General features: G+C 40.9%; 1 protein-coding gene and 1 non-coding gene across 4 annotated transcripts; both read right to left on the bottom strand.

Moving 5' to 3' along the window:
* Positions 1-269: 269 nt before the first annotated feature.
* On the bottom strand, positions 270-27,785 carry dennd4a (DENN/MADD domain containing 4A). 3 transcript variants are annotated; one of them, XM_046394161.1, is made up of 31 exons: positions 27,660-27,785; positions 18,466-18,797; positions 18,006-18,252; positions 17,840-17,909; positions 17,494-17,663; positions 16,405-16,643; positions 16,209-16,275; positions 16,045-16,103; positions 15,797-15,941; positions 15,334-15,509; positions 14,869-14,969; positions 13,640-13,858; positions 13,067-13,212; positions 12,584-12,604; positions 10,880-11,013; positions 10,399-10,531; positions 9,879-10,085; positions 9,634-9,762; positions 9,362-9,506; positions 7,961-8,083; positions 6,950-7,060; positions 6,338-6,412; positions 5,439-6,229; positions 5,141-5,357; positions 4,426-4,517; positions 4,160-4,335; positions 3,557-3,935; positions 2,879-2,996; positions 2,470-2,632; positions 2,313-2,377; positions 270-2,116 (listed from the first exon to the last, which is right to left on the bottom strand). In XM_046394161.1, exons 2-31 carry the CDS (start codon positions 18,774-18,776, stop codon positions 1,980-1,982), a joined length of 5,166 nt encoding a protein of 1,721 aa, XP_046250117.1. In that variant the 5' UTR covers positions 18,777-18,797; positions 27,660-27,785; the 3' UTR covers positions 270-1,979. The 3 variants fall into 3 exon arrangements, with proteins under 3 accessions (XP_046250117.1, XP_046250115.1, XP_046250118.1); XM_046394159.1 differs by lacking the exon at positions 27,660-27,785 and adding an exon at positions 23,385-23,648; XM_046394162.1 differs by lacking the exons at positions 12,584-12,604; positions 27,660-27,785 and adding an exon at positions 23,385-23,648.
* Positions 27,518-27,589, bottom strand: trnaq-cug. Its single transcript has one exon. It is a non-coding gene; the product is annotated as a tRNA-Gln (tRNA).

The raw sequence follows: 27,785 nt of genomic DNA, 5'->3' as shown, positions 1-27,785 counted from the left end.
TGTACCGGGAGATGCAAAACTACTACTTTCACTGTTTACAAAAGAGTATCTAAAGAATATAATTAGAAATTTAGAATATGTGCATATTTTGGAAAATGAGGTCTGAGGTTTCTAAATGTGAATTTTGTACATGTAAGCATACACATGCACCAGTGAGTGTTTTATAACATTCACTCTAGAGAACCTGAGCTTGCTTGAACTCACAGTTTCATGCACATAAGTTTTTATGAAAAGGTCAAGCATAGCAATAGCAAAAATCAAACTCGATATCCACAGAATAAACGTGTTTATTCATAAATGAAAGCAAACTATAGATCCAGCCAGGAAATACATTTGATTTCTTTTTTTTTATATAAAAAAATCATACAAATTAGTATCTGTGTTACAAATGATAAATAATACTTCATAAACATTGTTAAAATTGACAAATTGTGTAAACAACATGTAGACATCAAATAACGTTTTGGTCATCAGTGTTGTTTTTTTTTTGTTGTTGTTGTTTTTTTTTAGTCACAACTTACAAGGTGATTAAAACCTAACTGTACATACTGTAAGGCTGGTGTTTATTCCAAGCACACAGCCTTGTCTAATCCAGCATCATATTATCATAAGTTATTATGGTGAGGTCCAGTAATAAGCTGTGGAGCTGCATCACATTTAGGCAGGCTGTTTGTTTTTTGTCAGTTCAAGGTGAAAAACAACGTAAACACAGTGAACCATCACACTCATTTTTGGAAGTGATTTTAAATTTAGGACAAATCAGAGCTATTGTTCCAACTTAACTCCTGTAATACATAATATACTCAATGTATGCGCTGCCGTCTATCAAAAAAGATGTAAAATGTTTAAGCTCCATATGTCACATAAAGCAGTGCGCTGTTGTCCAAACATCTAAACTGAAATCTACACTATACAGTGAAGACTGGAAGGACATATACAAAATACTAAAATCGAATACTCTGTACATTTTTATAGATCCATTAAAGTGTCAATAAATTAATTTCTTTATCAAAACATTTGTGTCGATTAAACCAACAGAACATGTTTATTTTCAGTTTTTATTTGTTTGATTGTACTGTTATAAAGGAAATCTATCTTTAATGGTCCCATCTAACATCAATTATTCAACCCTCACTTTTCAAAAGGTATTGCTTAAAAAATTGTAAATAAATCACAAAAATCCCTTTTGGGTTCTTTTGGTACATTGTACAAAAACAAATATTGTGCATACGCAAACTGACTGTTCCCTTCTTGATTCGGAAATAATATTGTGTTTTATAATTTTTTGATGTTATCATCTAGTTTAGTGTATTCAGACGTAGGAATATGTCCCTGCTGGGTGTACAGGGTGAAGATGAGAATGAATTTCTTTGCTTTTGTTAACTGTGGGTAATGGAAGTATTAGACAGAACAGAAAGCCCTGCAGCTGTCAAATAAAAAGTCACTTAAGCGTAGGCTGCTGGGTCACAGTCTTACGTAAATGAGAATGAATGGTATGAGCTCATCTTGCCAAAGTGCTTTGTAAAAACATGAAGGTTCAAAAACAAGTACTTATACAGCAAGTACTTATACACACACACTCAACAACAGTCTAAACAAGGTCACCAGGACCACTTCTGAATTTAAACAACGTAGTCACACACTTACTTGTACATATGTACTCAAAGCTTTAACAGGACCAAAGTCATAAAATAGACTGTATAATAACTGTACAAACATTTTACTGTAGTTATACTGAAAATACAATGGACCTTCTAAATATTTACAAACACTACGTCTGTCACTCTACACCTCTCAGCTCTAACAGTATACAAGAAACTCATGGCAGTTGCTTCACATTAGATCTAATTTTCCCTCTGGGCTCAAGAGCTCTGTGCTCCATTCTGGTCATGAATCTCTTGAGCAGTCCAGAAAAAAAAAATAGCAGCAGTGATCGTGGCTGAAGGAAAAACATTTTGAGACAGAAAAAGAGAAGTAGTTCATAGACTTGGTTCCCCAAAAGTTTTCCTGCACTCCATGACCCCTGCTCCAGGGGGCCGGTCACAGTTGTGTGTCAGTTTAACCTGACTGGGTGTGAGGCGATCGTATGCCAACTTGTACTCCCGGTCAAAAGCATCTGCAATGAGATGGTGGCAATTTAACAATGTGGACTAAGTGTGTCATTATCAGCACATTAGTTTAATATGAAATGTTCACTCAATGAAAATGCTAACATGCTAGGAGGTATTATGTTTACAATGTCAACCATCTCCAAGTGGTGGATATAAACCACTAGCATGACTATAAACAGGATGCTATACTTTAAGACTTACTGATGTTAATGTTGTTCTTGCCCAAAGCCACCAGAGTGAGGAACAATAAGTCCCGGTACAGGCTCCTTTTAGATAAAAAAGAAGAAGAAAACAATTACACTTTTCATTCATATCATCTTTTTCACATAGTTTTACACCAAAATCTTCCTCCCCTAACCTCTGTCTTTTAAAACCCAGCTCTGGCCCCAGCAGCTGGATGATCTGGCTCATGGGCTGATAGACATCACTCTTCTTAATGCTCCTCACAAAACCCTGCAGTAGCTCCACGGTGAAGAGCTGGCCTTCTTCACACAGCCCGGAGCGAACAAGGGAGGTGGCACCTGCAGAGAAAGAGAGATAAAAGTCACCCTGATCAAAGGCTCATCCATCTCTATCACTCAAAATCTGCTCGGAAAGTATTGCACTGATAAGGGAAGCATGAACTGAATTATGCATGATTTAGTTACTTCATATGCATCATTTAATATACATGTAAATATCTGAACTTAATAAAAAGTAATTTGAAAGTAATTTCACCTTTTGAAACAAATCTCAGTCTGTTTAAAGTGAACTCTTTAATAACTTACAATGTGTGTTCCACAGGACATAGCAGGGTTGAACTTTGTCTTGGTGCAACTTCAGGTTGTCCCACATATTTCTCACAAGCACCAGCTTACTGTCCTCAGATGAGACGTTCTGAGGAGTCTGCAAGGGGTAAAACATGTGGAAGATTAATCCCTCTCCATGTTAGCAGAGTAGAATTTCACTTTCACTTAAAAAAAAACAATGTATTGTTTATATGCTGCTTTTATGCATTGCTATGTTTTGACAGTAGCTTCAATCACCACTAGGAGTCACCAAAGTCCAAATTTTTCAAACCCTACATACATTATAAATTGTGAAATTGTTCAACATTTTGGGTGATAGGCTAATTCACTAGATCAGTACCTCTCTTTACCCATCCAAGAAGTAGTCTGCTTCATAAAAGCCCCATCAAATCAGAATGTTTTTTTTTTTTTTTAACGTATTAGATATAATGTGTTAATTAGTGAGCAATCGTCTCTGTCTCTTCGCACGGGAGATCGGCTTTGTACAGATGTGTGTAGTGGTGTCAATACCATCTAACTCACAGCAGTAAATGTGTTTATTTCCCAAAATGTCAAATTATTGCCTTTAAAACAGACTTGATAAAATGACAAATTTATGATGAATTTAGGATCAGTCTACACACATCTATATGTTGGTGAGTTTGACTGCATGTTTACCTGGTCTCCGCGGCTGCAGTGCTGGGAGGCCAAGATAAGAGCTGGCAGGTTACTCGGCAGTTCCAGCCTTCTGAAGTACCACACCAGGTTCCAGAAGACAATGGGGTGTTGGTCGACAACACTCGGGGAGGAGAGGGCTTGGTCGCCCTCATTCACCAGCAGGCTCTCCAGCTCCTTCCACAGCACCAAAGGGCTCAGGTAGGGCACCGTCACTGGAGCTGAGGCTGGTGCAGATGGCCTGCAACTCCCACTGCTCTCCTGCTTCCGCGGGGGAGCTGCAGATGACTGCGCTGCACAGTCTGCTGCAGACATTTTGGCCTCGGGATTGAGTGACGCCAACATGTCCTCCTCTGTAACAGGATTACTTTCCTTAGCAGACCTGACGGGGAGAGACAGAGTGGATCTGTTTAAAGAGGCCACAGGGATAACGTCTGAGTGTGCGTATGTGTCGAAATAGTGCCAGACAGTTAGCGAGACTCCGTTAACCCTCATATTGTAACTGCATTCAGTGTGAAATTTTTGATTAACTATTCAAAGTGTATTTTATGTGAGTATATTATACTGTATCCATACTATGTGGGTCTGTGTAAAGGGAGCATTTACCTGCTCAGTGGTCTCAGGTCTTTGATTTCCACATTGAGGAAAGGCAGGAAGGCCGTGCCGCAAAACGGACAAGTACTGTTGAGGTTGGAGTCATTTGCTGTCCAGCCAGCCATGATCTCCTCATCATACACGAGACAATCACAGGTCTTACAGAGCGAAGAGCTGGACATCAGCACCTGCAGAATGAGAACATGGTGCAACACTCAATTGTGATAGTCTGAGTCTACAGATGAGGTTGGATAAGGATTTCTATATGAGTAACTTACCTCTATGGTGTAATTGGGAGTGGGTTGGAAGCGGCTGGTGTCGGGGGAGAAATCTGGAGTGTGAGGAGTTTTAGAGGGAAGTGCCAAACCACCTGGACACAATAAAGATTAAACAATTAGACACAGAAGGCAAGCCAAGATTTAACACAGCTTCCAAAAGCCGTGCATAGCTGGATTAAATAAAGCAAATGTGGTAAAACGGAATCAAAGCAGCAACCTGTTTTTTGAAGTGTACAATCAGTCAATCAGTGGACATTTTTTTTGTGATGCAGATTTTGCATTTGTGTGTCTGGAGTGTGCACGTGAGTGTGCATGCACGTGTGCGTGTACACGTGTTTATGTTTAGCATAGGGCTTGTGGCTGAGTGCCTACACATTGAATCAGCCCTTATGACTGCTGGCCTAGTTTCAAACAGAACAACACCCGACTCTCCATTACTGAGTCCTATTCTTACTCTAAATTTAGATCTCCATGAAGCATTTTGCTGTGAACCGACTCAACGCTGCAGTTAAAAAAGCAATTTAACGAGCATGGCTACAAGCCATGACTTCTTCACATCAGAGATGCTTTCATGAAGACTAAGACTAAGCACAATATAAATTAATGTGGATGGTGTTACTTGTCTAAAACAAATATATCAACACAAAGGCCAAAATTAACAGCTTTATTGCAACAATATTGGCTATTCAGAGTGATTAAGGGATGTGAAACAAACCAGAGAAGGAGTTGTGTCTGAATACTCTGTTGGGGGTACTGGGGCTGCCCTGGCTGGTATGACCCACAACCGGACTTTTCCTGAGTCTGGACATGCTGCTGTGCTGGGGGGAGGTAAAGCCATCTGGGTCCAGACAGGCATCATTATCCAGCAGCGAAGAGCAGTCTGCCTCTCCTGAGGTCAGTGAGGATACGCTAATCCGGTCACAGTTTGTATCCTGCAGTAAAGGATGGAGACAAACATTAATTGTGGAGGCAGCTTGTTTGAGAATATTAGGGGAAAATGTTGCACTACCAACCTGTGTTAATGAAGTCTGGGAGGACAGACGAGAGTAGAGGCGGCTGGCCTTTTCAGCCACGCCCTTCCCTGCTGATATGACGCTGCTCTTGAAGACGTCCAGAGTTGGTGTGAAAAGAGAGTCCATGGAGAACGATGAGGTGGAGGGAGTAGGTGATGAGGGTGACACCAAGGAGGAAGGCCTCTCCCTGTCTTTATTGGAGACATTCAGAGGCAGAGACGGTGATGACCTCAGCCTCTCCTTGGATTTGACAGGCAGTGGGAGGTGTGTGCTGGAACGGAACAGAGTGGAGGGTCGTGGCGAGGTGTGAGGAGACGAGGCAGAGCGAAACAAGGGGCTTGAGGGGTTCTGCAGGTCCGTGCTGGGTGTGCGGCTGCTCAGAGGGCTGTTGCCATTATTCATGTACATCTCGATCTCTTCAGCGAGGTCGCGACGCACCGTGGCTGCGCTGCTGTTCTCCCGATCGCAATCTTGTACCATATCTGTTGTCATCAGTGACAGAGGATCAAACCCCATCTCAATATCTGTTCTCCTCACAGTCCCAGCACTGCAGCTGACACTTTTCATCACCTGAGGTTTCTGTTTATCAGTCTCTATCTCCTCTTCTTCTACACCATGCAGTCTGTCAGCAGCTAGGTGATGCTGCTTTGTGGAGCTGAGGTGAGGGACAGTGAGCCTCAGACTTCCTTGTCCACCAGACAAGTCCAGAGATTTTGGCCTCTCTGACTTTGGAAGAATTCCACACAGAGCGTTGTCACTGGATGGACTGGAAACCAACCTGCCGCCACTGCCTGTGACAAAAGCACAAATGGGAATGTATTCATCTTTGGTACAAGAAGACTGAGATCTTTTGTTTTTATATACAATTATAATGGCATCCTGACAATCTTAAAACTTACCTGTGCGGACATCTGTCGATTTGCAGATTTGAGTAGGAGGAGAGGTGCTGCTGATTGGAACTTCAGTTTCAGGTGCTGGAAATTTAAATGATTCCAAATTGTTAAGAACATAAGAAATCTCTAATAGACCTGCATTCATCAAAATCTACATTTAATCAAAAAAAGCATTCATTTCATTTCTATAGAGGCAGCCATTTATGGCAACATAAAATTATTGCATCAGAGAACAGTAAACCTGGCTTGTTTAATCCCCCAAAAGTAAAGTAAAGTAAGCAATTAAGCCTCTGATAAAATGTTACAGCAATTGATGAGGTTGCATCAGACGCAGCATGCTGTTATTTGCAGCAAAATTCAAGACAAATTATGTCATGCAAACACCAGTCACCAGGTTACATAACGTGTTCATCCAGCAACAGAATCTGTTTCTCAAAAACATCTAAATATAACAGCAAATGGACGGGTGGAGAATATATTACACCCACATTGGTGATGTGATACCCCAGCTTTTAAAGAGAGAACGTTCCATTTTGCTGCCAGTAAGCAGTGATTCACTCCTGCAGAAATGGCATCCAAGTGCCGAATCTTAGAGACAGAAGCTAATCTATAACTCACTGGACTGCCTTGGGCCTTTGTCGTCCACCAGTGTCACGTTGTCACTCTCTCTGCTGCACATCCTCTCCTCCTCCTTGGACAGCGAATCGTAGCCTTGATCCGACTGCCCCCCTGAAAAACATAAGAAGCCTTACTCGTCTGAGAAACAGCGAGATATTTTTCCTCTTTCAGAAAAAGCTGAGTGAATCAAAAAACTGGTATTTAGTCTCTATAGATGCTTTATAAGAGACAACCGATCTGAGATTTTTTTCTTCAACAGAGCATGGTGACATTCCCTACAGTTTACAGCACGCAACACTCCCAGAATAGAAAAGCAGGAGCAGCAGTGAGACGAGTAGTGCCTTTGAAAACTTCCATCATATTCACAAGGTCAAACTGCAGGAAAAAAAAGTGCAAACCTGTTCTACTGTGATACATTTTGTTCTCACAGAATTTCTGCTTTATTCCACTGTTTGCCACTGAGGTATAAGAAAAATTAGACTAGTGTTTTGAGCCAGATTCCACACCAGGATATATCTCAGTGGAACAGCTTTAACCTGCTGATACACCTCTATAAAGGAGAAATGAACAAAGTGTCACCAAAAAAACAGTTTGTTGTCAAAACTTAGTTTACAGTTTTTCTCAAAATTGAAATGTAATTGGCTTTTTATTATTTTAAAATATTAACATGATGATTAAATTATTATTACTGTTCATATGAGCTGCTGTAACCTTCTTGGACCTCAGTGGAGACTTTGATTTCTGTCTGTGGGTGTCACTAGACTGATGAAAAGCAGAATATGTGGTGTGCAGTGATGTCCAAACTATTTATTTGAGTACAGAGACATTTAAAGCAGAGAAATGCAAGATAGGTTTATGAACCATGTGTGTTTATGAACCACTTTTAAGCTAATAAATTAAATCAAATCAAGTTCGTTTTTTCCAGAGAAGAAGCTGAAACATGAGCAGCAATGACACAATTAAAAGATGAAACGGTGCAAAGAGGAAAGAAGCAGCGCTGTGGGTTCCTACCTGTACTAAATCCATCATCACTGGAGTCCATTTTAGTGAAGTCAGTGTCGATAGAGGTGCGCTCAACAGAGTCATTAGCGCTGTCCAAACTGCCATGACTGACTGTGTCAAGATCGCTGCCATCTGAAGGGAGATAACAAAAGAGGGAGATTTTAAATCAAATGACAGACAGCCAACAGAATCTTAAGACCGGAGGCCAGCTTGGCTAAGATTGTGTTATCATCCCACTGTAAAGATGCAGGAATCTTTTGAATGCCACATATCTGCCATGATGACTGAACATTGCTCAACTTTAAAGTATACCAGAGTGCCAAAAGTTTAATTTTAAGGTCTTATTTATTTATTTTTTTTTTTTTTACTCAAAGGAGAGTAAAATGAAGGTTGAATTAATCTTGTTAAGCTGCACATTTTCATTTCACAAACTGTTAATTCAACAAAGCATTATTCCCCGAAACAACTAAAGGATCATGCTCCTAAACACGATCACATTTCCACTTTTGGAATTTTGCACTTTTGTGGTGTAAAGCATGATGTTTTCATTAGAGCCCCCTCACACAACATGTCATTATTACTGTCTCACTGGGCTGTTGTGGGAATTAGGGATTGGCATCAAGAGCAACCTGTGTGCTGTGACTGCTGGGGAGGAAAACCTCTTCACTCTGTTTAATTAGTGCCATTAAGAGAAATGTGGGTTGGGAACAACGTGTGCTGGAAGAGGCCGGGGTTGGGATAAACCTAATCAAGAGACCGGGGGGAAAAAAAAAAGCTTTGAAGAAACGCCTGCTCCCACAGGGGCACACTCATTTACATTTGTCTCATTAAGAAGACAGGAAGTAAGAAAAATTATCTACTTTCAGTCTATCATTTACTGAGTTTAGTTACCACTGAACTTAATGAAATCTCAAAATGACCGGATTAGTCTTGGGTGTTAAAACTGTGACTACTGTTATGTGTTTTAGTTTGAGGATAGGATATGATATGCTTTACCAGTTCATATCATACTGACAGTGGGTGAAGCTGCACAGTGATTTTATATTTGGATGATTCATTTGTTAGTTTATAAGAGTGCGTTTTTCATTATTGTGTCATCTTTGTGATACATTACTATCCATAAATCAAACCAATTAATCCGACTTTCAGCACATTTTTAAAAAGATAAGTAATTAGTGTAGATGGCATATTTTTAATATTTGCAGAACTTGTTTGCACCTGAGGCAAAAGTGCGACAGTCAGGCTGCATCTGTGCCGGGAAACATTCGAGGATTCAACCAATAAATAATGGAGAAAAGATTATAAACCACATGTATGTGGAAGTATTGCTAACAAAATTGAAAATATCAGTATGGTTATCAGTGTTATAGTTGAGTTGTATATACTTTATTAATTGAATAGTTTTCCTACCTGAAAGCTGAGGATCTCTGTGCAGAGTTGGTTGTTTCTTTCCTACTTGTTTGAACTGGAGCACACCCAGGATCACGTTCCTCAGCTTTCCCCACAGAAAGTAGCCTCCTCGGGTGGTCGAGGGCCAGGTGCTCTCCAACACCGCCTAAAGCAACAGACACGAACGATATACGTGATTATAGATTCTTAAAATTTAACGATGCAATTTAGGATGACATTAGCTTGTTTATTTTTCCTTGTATGAACAAACAGTGCATGGAAATAGCACACACCTTGTTGTAGTAACCATAGGTGATAGCATTGGGTTGAACGCCAGCTTTCTTCATCTCAAACAACACCCTGACAGCCAGGACTGGCTGGCTGTACTGTCCACACAGCTGCAGCAACACACGGTAACACACCTTGGACAGACAACACCGAGATTTAAAAACCAAGAATGTGCACTATAACTTAATCTAGCAAAATCTATACTGCTAAATATGCGCACAGTTGTGTGCTTGTCTTATACTTTTCTCACCTCATCTGGAGCCTGCAACTTCTTGTCCTGCATCTTCCTCAGCACATCGTAAGCTGTACGCAGAGCCCGGACTTTAGAGTGGCAGGAGCCAACAAAGCCTGGTAAACAGATGAACCACAGGCCATAGCAGTGGCGCAGCAGACACTTGGACCACATCTGAGGCATAGATGAATACGTTTTGGCCATCCTTTGAGCTGATTTGATCTCCTGAGATAAAATAAAAGATCACATATATAGATGATTCATCGAAATTTAGCAAACAGATTTGCATTTTGCATTCACATTTCACTCGTCATTATGTAGCATTAGCACAGCAGTGCAAAAAAAAAAAAAAAGCTTAACTTGTCAATAGAAAAATAAGCAAATAGTCTCATACATCCCATTAACACATAATCATGTTTATATAGTAATCAGAGGCTAAATTAAGATTTTCTTTGGTATTTCTAGAAAATTAAATCACTACTCAGTAATGGCATTTATTGGTCTATTTAAAGGAAATCTCACTATTCATATGCCTGACCTGTTTAGAGCGTCTAAAGATGGCCGTAGGGCTGGCTGGGCTGCTGTGGCGTGAGGCCACGCCTGCTGATGGAGGATTTGGTCCTTCTAGTGGCTGCAAAAGCTCAGCATTCAGCACAGGAAACCCACTGTAGCTGTAAAAAGACAAATATTCACTCAGATACCCTGACATGAACTGAAATAGACACCAATACAACACAAACACTAGCAAACAAACAAACAAACAAAGTACAATAGTTTGGCTCTGACCTCCCTGGAAGCTTAAGCACTGATGTAAAAATCCAGAAGCAATGTGTTTGTGTAATCACAAAGACCGACACCAGTGACAAACTGTTTTACAATAGAAGCAATTTACACTAGGGCACTCCGTCTGGAGCTGTCGGTGAGAAGTTCTCTTGAAATGTGTGTCTGTGTAAGACAGTAAAATAAAGAAACAGCCAATCTTGTATCTGTTGTTTAGAGATTGATCTGCTCTGAGGTACCTATAGCACAGAGGATGCTCTTCTCCCTCTGGCAGTGGAGGCAGCTCTGGAGGGTTGACGTAGACTGTATGCTCACTGCGGTGGGACTCATCCAGTTCGATCAGTCTGGTTTCCTCTGGCCGTTCACTGTCCATCTGGTTTTGAAGAGAAACACATGCTCATCATTGTTCTTCCTTCTGTTCTTCAGGTTTCCTCTTAGTTCTGCTATAAATAAAAACCTATAGGTGCTAATGCTGCCTGCAGACTCAAGTGCATCTGATACTGTAACATCCCTCACATCAGATGAGATACAAGGGTCATTGAGGACAGATGGACAGTAATGAGTGTGTCTACATCAGAAATATGGCCTGTGTCTCCACTCCATTTATCTAAAGGCCACTGCCAAGGCACAAGCGTGATCCTATGAATCCTCCAAGTCTAAATTAATCCAGGCTGCAGTGACCTGGACAAAATTAATGCCATGTTTCTCTAGGGACATGAAACCATTAAACTGTACCGCTTTGGCAGCAACGCTCGAAACTAAATTGCCACATTTCCCTCAGCTCAGAACTGACTGACTGATGTGCTACATGGAGAAAAGTGTTCAGTACAAAGCTCCCACTGCCTCCGTGCCTGTCTGAGAACAACAGCAGTGGCACTTCTTTGTATTGCGTGGGGATGTTCTTTTTTGAGAAAAAATCACAACTGTATAGCCGTCTGAGAGATCATTAAAAGCCACTTGGCTTATCGGAATCGATTACCCGCTTATCTCAGACATGAGCTTCACGAAAAGGCTTATATTATGGCAGCGGCTGAGTAGCTCTCCAGTGCCACAGCGTCACAGGGTTTGTTCCAGTCAGTCGAGTGGATGATTCAGTGAACTGACCTATCAGCCCCCACTTTGATTTTGCTCAGTGTTTCTCCACTAGCTGCCCTTCCTCTTACACCCAAGAGGTGTTTCTCAATCACACACTTGTCAACTTCAGCAGCAAAATGAATCAATGCTTCCACTTCTCAATAATAACCGCAATGACCACTCGTACAGGAGCTCCGCAGGATGTAAATGTGACTTCCTGATTACACAAGTTTGCAAGCACAGAAACTTTTTTTGCACGGGGAGCAGGATGTGTTGTCTTTTTATGTGCATGTTACAAAACACGTGTAGGCTGGTTGTGTTTATAAAAGCTGCGACATCCACAAATAATTCACGCTCTAACTGACAATGAGCAGTCCACGTCTGATGGGATTTTAACATCAAAATTCTGAACTTTTTGACAAACAGGGATTATTGCCTCCGTCTTTGTCTTCCCCATCTTTTATTTTATATTTCAGGGAGACCTTTGGAGTCAGGATAGTGAGCAGTCATCTTAACAACAAGCACATGTGATTAATCTCACTGTCTCAGCATCACTACAGAGTCTCAAATGGTTCTGCATAACCTCCCTGTGTGGCTCATTCTAATGGCACCTGGTTCAATAATGCAGATTGCTGACACACACACTGACAACTAATGCACATCTTCACATTCAAAACCTTTCCTGCACTTTCAGCTTCACTCCCTTTGTCCCTCGCTTTGATTTATTCAGTACGCGCACGTAAACAAAATACTGAGCTGAGTCACGCCCTAAGAACAACGAAAAACACTTTGATTCGGTTCATGTCTGATGATGCTACGGCTAAGAAAAGGGAAAGACATGAAGTACAACAAAAGCTCTGGTAGCTTACCTTGCCTCCAGTGGTGAAAAGCTACCAGACAGGGGTCATGATGAAAAAAAAGAAGAGCAGCAGAAAAGACAAGAGGCAGAAAATCAGAGAAGAAGAACACAACAACAGACAGACTGAAAAAGAAGAGCACTTTTAAAAGGACTGAAAGTACATAGGACAACATAGCTGAGAAAGGCTTCATGCTGATGCTGATAAGAGGCTCAAGGGAGATGTTGGAGTGTTAATTACTCTTTGTTTATTTCTATTAATTCCTGTGATTTGCTTATTAGCTCCTTCACATTAAAGCAAGACCTTATCAAGACATGTTAATTGAAAGGACAGAAAGTGATTAATCTTTCCGTTGAATGCCTCAGCTTTATTCTTCTTCGGCAAATGGGTGTCCTGACTAAATTTTGTAAAGGCAGCATTTGTTCCTACACACCAGCATGATGCAGTTGTTTGTGACACAGAAAATCCATAATAAAGATTAGCTGCAAAACTCACCTTATCAACACACTCATCAAAGAAAGCCAGGCTGGCATCTTTATCACTGACAAATGAGCACTCCTCTATGAACCGGCTGAACATTTGAGTCTTGATCATGAGGGAGTAAAACCTCTGGTGGGAGCGGTCCCGGCTTTTCAGGAAGCCTGTGAAACATTTTCATTTCACATTGAGTAACATTATGTAAAGACAAGCACGCCATTAATATCAGATTACAAAACATTAACTTATCAAGCAGCTTCAGAACGTTTGCGGGGTCAACATGCAGACTTCACAACATTTACAGGAAATGAATACTGTGGTATTATAAGCTGCTCCATTGCATAAGAGCACACAGATGTGCGGGGACATTGTGCTATTAATCAGGCGATTTCTCTAACTTGTCATCCAAGCCTAATTTCCACTGAGGCTTAAGCTAAATCACCGCTGTCATTTCAGCAGTGATTTAAGCCAAACTCAGCACTCAGACGCTAACCCCCTGACCTCCTATATCACTAAACCACATATAGGCGCGGCCACAATAGCTTGTAAGCATGTTTTTGAGACACAGACATATTGCAGACTGAAGTCTACCTTGGAGGTCGAAGAGAGAGCTGGCATCGGTGGTCTTCTCAGAGGGAGCTTGGGTGATGGGTAGCAGGTAGGAGCGGTAGCCTCGTAGAATGGCCGCCATGAAGCGCAGGAAGGCCTCCTGGATCTCCAGCTCCAGAGTGTGGAGGCTTTTCCCACCACTGAGCTCACTGTCAGTTACTGTGTGCTCCGTCTGCACATCATCACGGTTCAGCTGACCACCTGAGAGCACATAACGGTAGATCAGCATGTAGAATGTAATATCGCAATTTGGAAACAATACTACACAACTGCAGCACAGATGGAATTTATCACAAAATATTCACAGCTGTAACTATTCAAACCATCTGTTTTACCTTCTTAAGATGGAGACAACAAATATTGTCAATATTACTATTATTTTTCACGCTAGCTGAAGTACATGCAAAATGCAACTAATTAATTTCATACTTCAGGTTCTGTGAAACTATACTTGTGCACAATGGTGCTTTCAGATACATACAATGTTTATCACGTTCAGCATCTTAGTTTAGGCAAAAAAAGTTTATTATTTGCTAAAAAAGTTTAAGTATTTGTTGGCCCAGTGGCCCATAATGGAGGGCCAACCAGAAATACCAAAAAAGCCACACTGCTCGCCTGATTAAAAAAATGTACCCTTAGACACTGTCACAAACAATTAGCAAGCAATTCATTTTTGGGCGCGTTTTTCATGTTTCAGTGTAACTGGCCAAAAATAAACCAACTGACATTAGCCTACATCATTATGCTTCATAGAATGTGGCAGCAGACAACATCAAAGTTATTCTGTCACTTTCAAAGAGCTTCTTTCTAGGCTGGGATTCATTTTGCACTGATGAAATCCTTGGTAGAAAAGGCAGCTATTTTCTGTTTTTACTGCAGACAAACAAACAATAACAGACCCTAATACATTCAGCAATGTGACATGCTAAAACTTCACTTAAGGGACCAAGGTAAATCTGGCTATCACAGGAAATTAATGGGGCAGGTTTAGTAGGGGTGGGTACTGTAAAGATTAAATTACACTTCATCCACAGTATCTCCTGGGATGCACTAAACATTGGACGTAGGATAAATATAACAGTGCAAGCAATGAGTGCATCGAGTTTTTCTGTAAAAAATGACTGTACAGGCTGACTCAACAAACTCAAGAAGACAACCTAAATTATTCATCACACTGCACATAAAATAATACAGCATCAAACTGGACTTACCCTCGGTGAGCTGCTGATAGAGCTTATTCAGTGTGTTCAGAAGATGTTTGCAGGCTCTCCTGGGCAAAATTTTCCATGTTAAAGCCTTCTTGTCGTCTTTTCTGAAAGCAAACCATGTGGTTTTCATTACACGGGAGGGCAGTCAAGAAACATTGTAAAGTGATATGAGGAGGAAGACAGATTTACTGACATCAGCACTGACAATTTAATCTCTCCACAAAATAGCTTCTGAATTAATGTGCAAAACCAGCTGTACCAAAATGTGTTTTTGTGTACAGTAAGAATATTTCACATTCCAGCTCCTATAGTTACATCATAAGCTCTCACTAATAGATACCCTAACTGGGGGCCTTTTATCATTCAGGCTATAAAAGCCTAAACCACGAGAAGATGATTTTTGGCTGGCTGTCTTAGAGTTGAACGTGGCCATATATCACAGAGTGGTTGCGGTTAGAGGTCACTTACTGGGAGATAGTGTTGGTGTCCAGATCCACACAGCTGATGTCAGCTGGGGGCACATAAAGGTCAAAGTATCTGGAGTCTACACCCACAATGAAAGGGCATGGTGCACTTAGCACATCGGCCAGAGCCAGCGGGCAAAGAGGGATGTAAGGGCATGGCCAGTGGAAGGGGAAGATCATCTGTAAGGTAGGTGACAAAAGAAGATATGGAAAAAAGGAGTTAGTTAGAAATCTCTCTCTCATTTCCCACTCTTTACTGAGTACTTCAAATGCAGATTTCTTTAAAAAACGGTTTGCAAAGGTAATTGTTCAACATCCATAATACAAGAGGGTCTTCTTTGATGTGATTATGGGCAGCTCTGCCTCTTACCTCATCCACCATTGTACCTCTAATCACATTTAAAACCATCATCCTTAGCGTTATTATCAGGAAATGTGAAAAGGAAGGGAAAGAACAAAAGCCTTACAGACACCAGGGCCTCCGTCACACTGGTGAGCACAGCCGGACGCAGAGAATGAACCAGGATCTTGTGCTCTGTGACAGCCAGCACCAGCAGAGTGGCCGCGTTCTTTGGGCCCAGATTCAGTAGTAACGTGGAGAGGCTTCCACCACTACAGCACAAACAGAGACAAATGGAATGGCTCCAAATCAAAACTACAGCAAATAAAGTACATCTGCATGTTATAATTTTGCATTTTACTAACATTTTCCTACCTGAGAGGCAGTGGAGAGGACACGGGTTGGCTCAGCAACAGACTGTCATGTGGAGACAGCTGTGGAAGACACAAAAGAAGGAGGATCAGTGGGTGGAAGATTTAACTCATGACTTCAGCATACAGAACTGAAGTCATTACTTCAGTCATCAACTTTAAGCTCACCTGCACGAGGATACGTGGTCTCTGAGTGGAAGGAAATGGCACAGTTTGCATGAAGTGAGAGATGTGCCTGTGTGAATCAAAAGATAATCACTTAAACAAAGCGAGAAGGGGACCCAAACCTGTCTGCATAGACGTCACTCTTTGAAGCACAATAACTTAAACAAAGACGATGACTCAGTAAAAAAACATAGCTCACTTTTCAATAGGCAGGGCATGTGGTCCAGAGATGGAGTATCGGTAGAGGAATGTCAGAAAGCTCCTGAAGGACTGGAAGAAGGGCCAATGGGAGAGCAGACAGATGCTCTTGTTGCTGTAAACACTCCTGGTCCCATCAGGTCCGAGATCAGAGCTTGGCAAGCCGAGCTGTGAGCGCTGACGATCAGACAGGCTCTCCTCTGAGTAAGGCTCATAGAACTGGATGGCTGCTCCATATACCTGCAAGCAAAAGGTTTTTATGGTCGATAATCAGCCTGAATATCCAATACAGGCACACACAGAGAGACTTGTTGACATCCTGATGTAAACTTTCCAAATACACAAACATGCAAAGACACAGTAGTCAGAGGTCCTTTGAACCTATTCAGGTAAGTAATCTTAGGTGGCTCCACAGGAGAGTTTTGATCACAATAAATTCAGCTAAATCATTCTCGGTCCTTTGAAGTTGTTCCTCTCAAATAAATAAGCAAATCCTTCCAGGCATGAAGTGCCAGGAGACTTGTCTGCAGACTAGAGGTTGCAAGGAAGAAGAAGTGGGCACTGAGGCATTCAGCATTTAAAACTTTTGCACCATCTCATGTGGTGCGTGATGTATCCATTATTCAAAAGATGAGCCGCAAAAAATCTGTCATGCTGCATTGCTTTCAAAGACTAACAGTATTTTAGCATTCCAAACACAGCCTTTAGAACATTTTTGATTCCAGTCAGAGTTTAGAAGTTGATTAAGATTGTCTGGTATTGTTTGAAATACTACTGCAGTTCATCAACCAACTAATCCAGAAGGGATACTAATACGCAGAGAGAGACAAAGGAGGAGATAAAGATGGAGAGGCCAGCTGAAATGAGGCAATTAATGGAGAATTTGTGTGTTAAAGGCCAGAAAACTGACGCCAACTTTGGAGGAACTGCTCAACTAATGATGATGTAAATTAAACTCAGCATGTATGTTTGTTGATTCCTGTGTGTTTTGTATAACACAAAAGAACACAAAGAGATGTGAAACACAAACAAAGCCAATTAAATAAAAGATTATTGGTAATTGCTCTTGCAAATAAGGAATTGGTTTCACCTTTTCTCCAGAGGCTCCTGTCAGGACAAATGTGGAAAAAACAGGCAGGGAGTGTTTGGTGTGAGCTGGCCAGCACTCAATCGTAGCCCCCATGGGCAGGCAGAACATAGGCACTGACTCAGGGAGTGGGAAGGACTCATAGTCCTCTTCAGGGTACCTACACAGCAGACCTGCACACAAATTCACACAACAAAGTCAAACACGGTTGAACAGTCAAACACAGTCCTCATAATTCCATTATACGTTCATTTATAGGCAGGCGTAAAGCTGACATTTCCACAATCAGATTACTTGAACATCCTGAATTGGATTTAGCTCATAATGCAAATTCTGACCGCTACTTTACCTGCTTTGTATGCAATTGTGTTAGCTTTAGCCAGAGACTTCTTATAACACAGGTACACCGAGGATCCCCACTGGAACATAAGAAAAGACCAACACATATCAGTCAAATCTGCATATGTATAGACACACTAGAGATCTGGCTGTGTGTGCTCAGAGCTCTGTCCCACCATGCTGCTGTTGAGGTTCTTGTCCACCTTGCAGAAGGTATGAGGGGGAGTCTCTCCCTTGCCGGGGACGATGATGCAGACATCAGTGACAGCCAATGACGTGTGAGGCTGGCTCTTCGGGGCACGGCGGTAGGTGATGTAGATGCGTTGGGATGAAGAGTTGCTGATGTTGGCAGGGCGACCCGAGGGTGTGGTCTGGACAATGTGACATCCGGGCTTCAGCTTCTCTTTCCACTCATACAGAATCCTGAAATACAAGGAAGTGGTAAGACTTTTACGTGCTCTGTTTGAAACAAGACAATTTTAAAAAATAGATTACAGGAGAGCTTTGACAATAAATTCACTGAAGAGATGTCAGAGTAGAGGATGTGTTTAAGAGCAGATTATAGTGACCCAAGGCAGAGAAGTGATTAGTGGTGCTGGGTGAGTGAAGGGTCAGTGACTGGGGATTATTGCTTACCCAAGATCTGTCAGTGGAGGCTTATCTCTGCCTCGCTTAAAACACAAGAAGATCTGTGGGCCTCTGAGGCTGGCTCCATTGAGCTCTGCAGAGAGGCCTGAGGGGGTGCTTTCCACACAGGTGAAACCGGGGGGCACCTCTTCACCCAGGGAGCGGATCACAACAGCTACGTCGGTGATTGGGGCTTTGGGTTTCACAGACTTGGGACCAACGTCATCAAAGTGGAGCTCCTCCTCAAGAGGCTTGGACAAGTCGGTGAGGCCAGCAACCACAAAGTAGTCGGCTACACGAGGCCCTTTATCCTCCATCATTTCCCATTCCCACACTGTGGGCTGAAAAGTAGAGAGAGGGGGAGAGAGGGGGGGCTTTCAATATGCATTTTAATCATTTTGCTAGATGAACCCCAGCTTAAAAAGAAGAATAAAATGGGACTTCAGGACACAACCGACAGGCCGACATCAGGAAACAACCTCGCTGCACAGATTAGAGTGGCCAAGTTAAATTGGACCTATTTCACATTCATATGAGAATATAATAATAATAATAATAATAATAATAATAATAATAATAATAATAATAATAATAATAACAAAGGGTATGAAGGAATTTTTTTTTGTGATTTTTACAGGGGTTGTATGTTTTTTCTCATCCCATGCAACTCTAATGATTTTATACCCAAAGTTCTTGCATGAGGTGCAGCAGGCTTCAAATCCACTATTTTCAATAGACTTCAGCCGAGCACAACATTTGCTGTTTTCAATCCAGATCTTGTTGAGCTTACACTTAGCCATATTAGATGAGAAGTTCACAGAATTGGCTGGGGGATGCCTCAATAGCACAAACACTCTGATAAACTCTACTGTGGCTGCATAGTTTGAATGATTGCTGATTCCGGGTTTTTTTTTTGGTAGCTTTGTTAAAGCATTATCAATACAATTTTTTCCTAAATACACGTTTAAAAGCTAGACTGAAGTTTATGCAACCTTATAAAAATAATGTTGACTTCATTATCCATTAGTTTTTAAGACCTGTCAAAAATCATATTCAAGGTTTGAAGTTATTGGCTTTTAAATTTTTTAAGACTTTTTCATCACTCTCTGAGCACCCTGTATAAAGTGTGTCACTGCTGAAGTTAAACAGGGGAAGTTAAAAGCATTAAACAGGGGAATAACAATACCATGTAGCATGTAAAACAGACCCACATTACAAATGCAGAAATAAAAGAACATAATGAGAGCATCTGGAAGCATTTAGCATACATTCCTGTCTGCAAAAAACATCATATTTCACCAAGAAATATGGGAGGGCGTAAGACCAATGACCTTGCTATATGCCATGACCGGTTAGGTAAAATAAAACACATGCCTTTGTAGAAAAAAGAAAAAGCAGTATGTGGAAAGGAAAAGTACCTGAACAATAACTGAGCATTGGGAGAGAGTGCACTGTGGTGCAGCAAAAAAGCTTCTGCGGAGCTTTTAGGAAAGTAATATTCACACATTCTGTGCTCAACAATGTCAAAAAGAAAGCAATAGAGGAAGCACCTGTGAGTCAGCTTGTTATAGCTTTATCACGAAGCATGGAGTCCTGGAAGCCCTCTCAGCACTGGGCCGGTTTATTGTGCTTCAGCTGAAGAGTCTGCTTTATCTCTCTCAGCAGTTCCTCTTCTCTCACAAGCAAACTGATAAACAGCTGCCCATTATTTCCCCCACTGGGATGTGAAGAAGTTAGAATGAAGTTACCCCCCACCCTCCTCTGAGCTGGATGTGTCGATGCTAGGAACCATGACACACGAGAGGCAGTGACCATATCACACCCACTTAGGACTTTAAAGCTATTGGGTCTATGTGCCGTTCCCCATGTGGCTAAGCTAAGCACCGCTTACAGGCTTAGGGCGTGAAACTGACCGCTAACACGAGAACATGGAAAAGTGAAGATAATCTACAGTAGCAAGCAAACTGCAACACGGTCATGCTGAGGAACGATTCTGTCATCTGCAGCTAGACAGTCAGAGACAGTCCTAGATACGCTTAGTTACAATATATTTTCTCTTTCGTAAGCTTGTTTGTTCTCTTAATCGTCACAAGGATGCTGATTGTGTTTTAGCCTACATCTGTTGATGACTGTTTATATCCAAGGTTCCCTCATTCGCCAACGGTTGTTTTGACGTCAGTTGTTTATGCGCTACAGTGTTGAGCCTTGTGGGTATACCCAATGACTCAGCATGCCAAGCAGCATAAAAAAAAGAAAAGCTTTTTTTTTAATCTCCTTCAACGTCAGATTTTATCAAATGGCAAAATATGTACAAACACATTTAGAACATATATGAATTAGTGTATTTGTTTTTCTTAGACAGTGTTTCCAAATTGTATTACTATTATTGTTGTCACTGCACAACGACAACCGTATCGTTTCCATTTTCCTCGGGTAAAGCAAAAACCTATCTGCTGCCAGTTTAACTTGTCTCTTTTCAATGCTGGAAGTGGCAACACAACATCTTTATGGGAAATAATAATAATAGGAAAACTTTATTCATACATATAATGGTATTTTTTTCCCTGTATTTGATGGATTAGATTTTTAGTTGATCATGGAGCTTCACTGGCTGCAGATAATGCCTGAAAACATAACACATCTCAGTATACAAAATCACTTTGAGAAAGTATTATCACTATTCAGATACTTGGTTAGAGGGTTTAAACACTTATGCCAAGCTGCAAAATGCCAGCTCTCAGTAGGTGTTGCATGAATGTTGCTAAATATACTGCTGATGGCATGGCAGATGTGTAGTATAATACTCGGAAGGTTCTGGATTAAATATAGATGTCATCTCCAGCTCCAACTACGAGAACATCTACTGCGTCTATTCCTCCCTCTCAACAGGAAGCAGAGGCCTAAAATTATATCTAATCCTCGCCATAGCAACGACATTAAAACTCAGGACTCATCCGAAGACTGAACATTTCTCCCTCTGATGCTGAAACGAGGCCAGAACATTGTTCTTGGTAAATACATGTCGACTAATGGGCTGTGTAATTACCACAGGTCTGTTCTGTTAAGAAAGAAAAAAGTGTTTTAAAGAACAGCTGCAAGAGATTTTTTCCATAGTTTATCTCATAATGTTTTTCCACTTTATTGGCCTTTCTGTTGTATTGACCTGGAAGCTATTAGACGATCATCACACCTCTTAGTGAAAAAGCCTCTCCACAGTTTTTCCCCTTGTTCCTGGAAATGTTTTTGTGAGTTTTATTTGGTTTTCCATTAGTGTCTCAGGCTGATATTGCTCCCACTAAATTAGAAAGGTTACCAGCCCTCTGCTGTAGTTTTGTGTTTGTACACTGTATTGTATGCCTCTGATTTTTCAGTCCATCAGTCTAGAAAGACTTGTCTTCTAAAATCCTCCGAGACCTGCTTCAGTGACACAAAGCCTTGAAATAAACCTGAATTGACCAGACTTGATATTTCATTTTCCACATTATTTTCAAGTATCCTCTTACTTTATCACTTATTGTAGGCAATCCTGTAGTGGCTCAAACTGGAAATGAGTGACTCATGTTCTCATCGGAAACTGCAATCTTTTCATTCACCACAGTTTTCTTCATAAAAGCAGTACAAATAAGGACAGAGCGGATTTCCTCTTTTTGCCAGAGAACAAGCCAACTTCCCTGTTCGCATCCATTATTGCTTTTGAGTCATCTTCAACCAACAGCTTTGCAGAGATGACAAACTGTCAGATTTGTTGTCCACACCAACATGTACCCAGCTTTCGAATTTCATTATGAAGGAACCACAAAGTTAAGATTTTCCCCACAAAATCACAGCCTTGACTAAAATCTAAAATAAACTATTTTAAAAAATGTGTTTTGTTTGAAACAGAGACAAAAATATTTCTAAATGCTTACTGGAAAAAGCAATATGGAAATTAGAAATGTGACTCTTTAGATCTGAAATATCATACTAATCATTTAACTCTCACGCCTTTTGATATTTTGACATTAAATAATCTCTCTCCGAACCCTATGTGACTTTGCTTTTGAGCATCGCACTGCTGTTGTAATTATGGCCTAAGAAACATGGGCAGGGGCTGCTGGATAGCCAGTCCCGGGCTGTGCAGGGATTAGAGGGCTGTATTAACAGCATGAGGGGCAGGGAGGATGGGCAGCCTGATCTGGGGAGGGAACCACCACAGCATTTCACTCAGCATCTGTTCCCTCTTAGCCACGAAAACAACCCTCAACCTCACCAGCCATTTGCATTCCTTATGTTTGACAGGGGGGCTCTGCCTGTTTGATGAGGAAACCACACACGCCCAAGATAAACACAGCAGAAAGATGAAGGACAAAATACTCCAAGGTGGCGCTAGAAAATGGAACAAATACTAAAGAGCAATACATGATGAGCTTGCAACGCGGGCATCTCGTGCAGTGGCAACATTTGGCTTCCCACCACAAAGCGACAAAATGGTCCTTTGAAAAAACACAACTGACCATAGCAACCAATGATTCAGAGGGGTTTTCTCATATGCACACACCAGAAGAAGCCATCTTATGGAGCAGTGGATGCAATGAAATAAGCCTCCATATGACCTCATTGTAGCCAATGGGCGCACTGTAAATATAGTGAATTACACACCAGATGCTCACTGTAAAACATTAAATTATTCCTGCAGCGCATACAGCTATAAAAGAATATGATCTATTTTTTTCGGTTAATTGCGTTAATCAGCCATCAAATATTCCAAATATAATTCAGAGGATCCCGTTTCTAACGGTAATACTCATCACTATGCATAACAAACACAAAATACTTTTAAAGAAAAAATATGAGAAACGCCGTACTTTAAGGTGTGTGAGCGTCTGTTGTTTTTGGTTTTTTGTTCTCTTTTGTTTGTTTGTTTGTTTTATTCTCAGTAAATTACTCACATCTCAGAATCGCGACGATAAGATGATCTGACGAATATGAACCCACGTCGATGTAAAAGCCAGACTTCTGCTGGAGGGAAATATTAGTGCTCAGTGTTTTTGCTAAAATTTTGTTTCCCTCTCTCGCTCTCTCTGTTCAAATTTGTTATATTTAAAAAAATAATAATAATTCACAGTGGGTTGGACGAATCCGAATAAACCGTGTAGTCCCGAGCAGCGCTTTATCCAGACCTGCGCGGTTCACGTGACCGATTACAACCCTCACTGACGTCACTGATGACACCGCAGGCAGCTGTGACAGGCGAACAACGTCTGTACATGTGAGGAAACGCTCGGGTTTACGTGCAGCCTACACGTTTCGACTAAACTGAGCAACTTCACACAGGAGAGAAACGGAAAATACTTCTTTGCAACAGCCTGTTCAGACTTACTGAGAAATAATGATAGCGATAGAGTTCAGAAAACTCCCCGCACTCGCATTTTAGGTCAGGAAAATTGCAGGGTTACAACTAATATAAAGTATTAGAATCTGCATTTTCATATGTCAGTTGTCCAGCTGCTAGAAAAGATGCAAATCTTCACAGTAGAGCTGAAACTAATATAATTGCCATATAATAATTCTTGATGAACTATTTTGTCTATAAAATGTCAATATACACACTCAAAAGTGCCTGTTACATTTCCCTGTAGTCAAACTCCTTGTGTGTTGTTTTCTCCCTCCAACGGACAAAAATCCAGAAATATTCAGTTCACCATGACATACGGCAAAGAAAAGCATCAAATCCTCAATCCTCATGTTTAGTGCTTCTGCTGAAAAAAATAAAAAGCTGACAAAATTATTCAGCTGATTATTGAGCTATCAAAATGCTTTTAGGTGGCATAAATATTCTAATTCAAACAAGGCCTATACTGAGTCTAAACAATATTATTATAGTCAGTTTATAAAATACCTAATATGCTACTTTTTAAACTGGAGATTGTGAACGCATTTGGATTGCTAAAAAAAAAATTACAAGAGACATTTCCAGCATCCTCAGTAATCATAAAAACAGCACAGTTTTATTTTCAATGTAAAACTCAAAACTGTTTATATTATTTCCAGACTTAGCAATGTCTCTCTGCTCTCTTATCAGTACATGCTTTACTGTGACGAGATATTTTTCTGTACATATTCTAGACTGTGGGGCACGTAACAGTTACAACACCGTGTGTGCTTGTTTTTCTTCGGCAACCAGCTGGTAGCTACAGTCAAAACAGACATTCAGCATGTCTCATGGTTGAAAGGACCGAGTCGGTCCAGTGAAGTGGCAGTCCGTCCAGAGACAACGTCACCAAATGTCTTGCCCTCTACTGCCCTTGTGTGGTGATTATCAAGACACACAGTTTTGTTGAAACTTACAAATCACCACATCTGAATACCAGGTCACAGACTGCTTGGACGTACTCCGTTTTCTCCAACATTTTTGCTGTGTCATCCCTGAGTCACTAAATTAAAAAATGTTAGGCATGTGCTTAATTTAAGGAATTTGTAATATAAGAGGAAAGTGAGAGATTGGATGAAAAAAGAGGATGTAAGACAAGTAGAGTAGAATGAATGATCCCATCATACTTTGCATGGTTACATTTGTCCCATTTGAGTTAAGAAGCGCTGGCTGAATAATAATAAAAAAAAAAAAAAAAGATTATTGGAAATTACCAGGAGAGTGCGAATGACACTTTTAACACTCCAGACTGATTTCATAGTCTGCAGTAACAGACAGTGAATCACACGGAGGCTGAAAGCCCCTGACTCTGGTCCGAGATCTCTGCGAAGACAGAAAACTCATCAGTCTTCCTTTAACGCTTTCTCTTCCCACAGAAACGTTGCCTGACAGTTCAGACGTATTGGCGTTCACAGAAGCTGAAATGAGGTACTCAGGATGAGTGTGAACAGGTACAATCATTCATTCATTTCTAGTCCATCATGAACAAATTGGAGACCTTTGCCTACAAATCTACCACGACAGTGCTGTCTGGAAAAAGTTCAAGGCCCAACAAGTTCAAGTTTCTCCCTCTCAGAGCTACAAATATCAACTTTCCCCACAATTACAATCGCGCATCATTTTCTGCATCTTGGTTTGTGGCTGCAACACAGCAAAAACGCTGATGTCTGATTCATCATTTTTAAACACTTCATCTTTGTTGTCCAGCCTACAGTCTGACATCTGTGAACACCTTCAAACCGCTTTGGGCTTGAACAGCTTGCCCACACAGCGCTGGTTTGTAAAGACAGAACCGCTGAAGGGTTTGTGAGGTGAAACAGATTCAAATTTGACTGAACTACAAACAACAAGTCAGTTTTGAAGGCGACTTTCTTTAGCTGACTATAACCTCAAAGGTTTCCAGTCTTTCTTGAGACAATATTCAGGTGTGTACATGTAGGACGACACCAAAACAAGTTTTACTTGCTGTGATGATTCCTTTTATTCATGCTGGCAATTACAGATGTTCTTTCCTGAAGCACTTCCAATGTCAAAAATGGAGGACAAAATCCACAGCTCTAATTCTGTGAAAAATATATTCAGAAGTTTAGCTGAGTCTTTGTCTTCTTCCATCTTCCCCAGACAGTTTTTCTTCGCCGAGCTGCGCTGGAGGGATAGCAACACAAAGAGGGAATTTTGTACTGAAAAGACTTTTGGAACTTCGGGAGATACTCGCTTGGTTTATAGAACTCAGACTGCTGAAAGCTCTTATTACCAGATCATCCTTTAAACACATTCATGCACAAAAAGTGTGGATTTTGTCCCCCACCGCTTACATTAGAAGCAGGTTAATGCAGCATCTCTTAATGTGATCCGTAAGTAGCATTTAATGTTCAGTCAGCGCAGAACTCCAACCTGCTCTGCTTTGGTTGGTGTCTAAAACACGAAGTCTCTGCAGAAAGATGAATGCATGGCACTGACATCGCATGACGTGTTTTGATGTCGGCGTATAGCTGCAGCATGAGGTTGTGGGCTGCAGATCAAAAACAAAACAGTGGGCTTCTGTAGGTGTCACACTCCATCAAACAACGAAGAGAGAAGTAAAGATGAGGTCTGAGATGAAGCCTTGTAATAGCTACAGTGCTTTAGCTGGCAAAAGAGGGGAACAGAGCGTCTGTGGCAACAGCCTTTACATATCAGAGATATTTTGAATGGGTAAACAAAGGGACCTGAACAGTCTGGGTGATAATTTCGTACACGACTTAGGAAAATCAATTGTGCCATCACAACAAGTAAGTGATAAATTCTGGTTATTATAGGCCGTGAAGGCAGACCTCAGAATAACCTGAGTCTCTCTTTTTTTTTTTTTTTTTTTTTTTACAGGAACAGCATCTTCAGTTTTCACTGGGGACTACACTGAAAAAAAGAAGACCCATATGTGTTGAGGTTATTTTGAGCTTTGAAATCAGTTGAACATTGTGACAGCTTTTCTATCGTGACATATTTTTTAAATACAGTCTTTAAGGTGTCAGTCAGAGAGAAATTTAGTCAATATGCTCAAAAACCTGGTTTAAGTTACCTTATAATGTGGCTGGTGTTCTGATGATCTGAGCCTGTTGCTGATGTTAAGTCACATGTCTAATAGAAATCAAAATTGTTGCTAAAACTGTTAAAATGAACACTCTAATGCTGGAGGAACATTTCTTATGTGAAAAGAGTTTCTTTCAGTTAAGTTGTTAAAAATCAGCCAGGCCCATGTATACAATGTAAAATACAAAAAGTTTGACACAATGCTCATAATTTACCACAAGCTTGATCAACTGGTCATGCAAGGTGTTGTGACCTACTAAAAGGCCACATGGAATTTATCTCAATATCTTTTCAATTAAATGTACTGCTGAATCCTATAGATAAGATAAGGTAAGACAAATCCAAATCCAAAATATACACAATGCTAAAAATATAGACAGATAAATGGTAATGAAGAAAATTTCATGGGAATCCTCCTTGACCTTTTCGTTGGTGGCACAATTAATTCGTTCTGTTACAACTAAGTTAACTTTTTGGTAACAATTCATAAACTTTAGGCGCTTTAAGAAGTTGCTACATTTCCACATCCAGTGTTGTGTTGTTAAGACGACGGAATTGGTTGCACAGTAACCATGAAAAACCAGGTCCCACCGAGATTTGAACTCGGATCGCTGGATTCAGAGTCCAGAGTGCTAACCATTACACCATGGAACCGGACACGCTAAATGCGTCTCCAAATTACACCTGGTGATTGAAACAAGCAAAAAGAAAGGAAAATACTCACTTGCCATACAGTGGCTGACCAGACTGCTGCTGGATAACCTGTCACTCTCACTTCAGTCTAACGAGAGCCGTGAGGACAAAATGAAGTGAACGTCAAACATTCGGGGTGTCAATAAACCAATGGTAT

The sequence above is a fragment of the Scatophagus argus genome, chromosome 7, assembly GCF_020382885.2.
Source record: "Scatophagus argus isolate fScaArg1 chromosome 7, fScaArg1.pri, whole genome shotgun sequence".
Taxonomy (NCBI): Eukaryota; Metazoa; Chordata; class Actinopteri; family Scatophagidae; genus Scatophagus; species Scatophagus argus.
This window is presented reverse-complemented; position numbering and strand designations above follow the sequence as displayed.

Coding starts and splice junctions, on each gene's coding strand:
- dennd4a (XM_046394161.1), bottom strand. CDS start 18,776: ATGATGGAGGATAAAGGGCCTCGTGTAGCCGACTACTTTGTGGTTGCT. Junction 17,910..18,005: donor AGAACCTCAACAGCAGCATG/GTGGGACAGAGC, acceptor CTTATGTTCCAG/TGGGGATCCTCGGTGTACCT. Junction 13,213..13,639: donor CTCTCTCTTCGACCTCCAAG/GTAGACTTCAGT, acceptor AATGTTTCACAG/GCTTCCTGAAAAGCCGGGAC.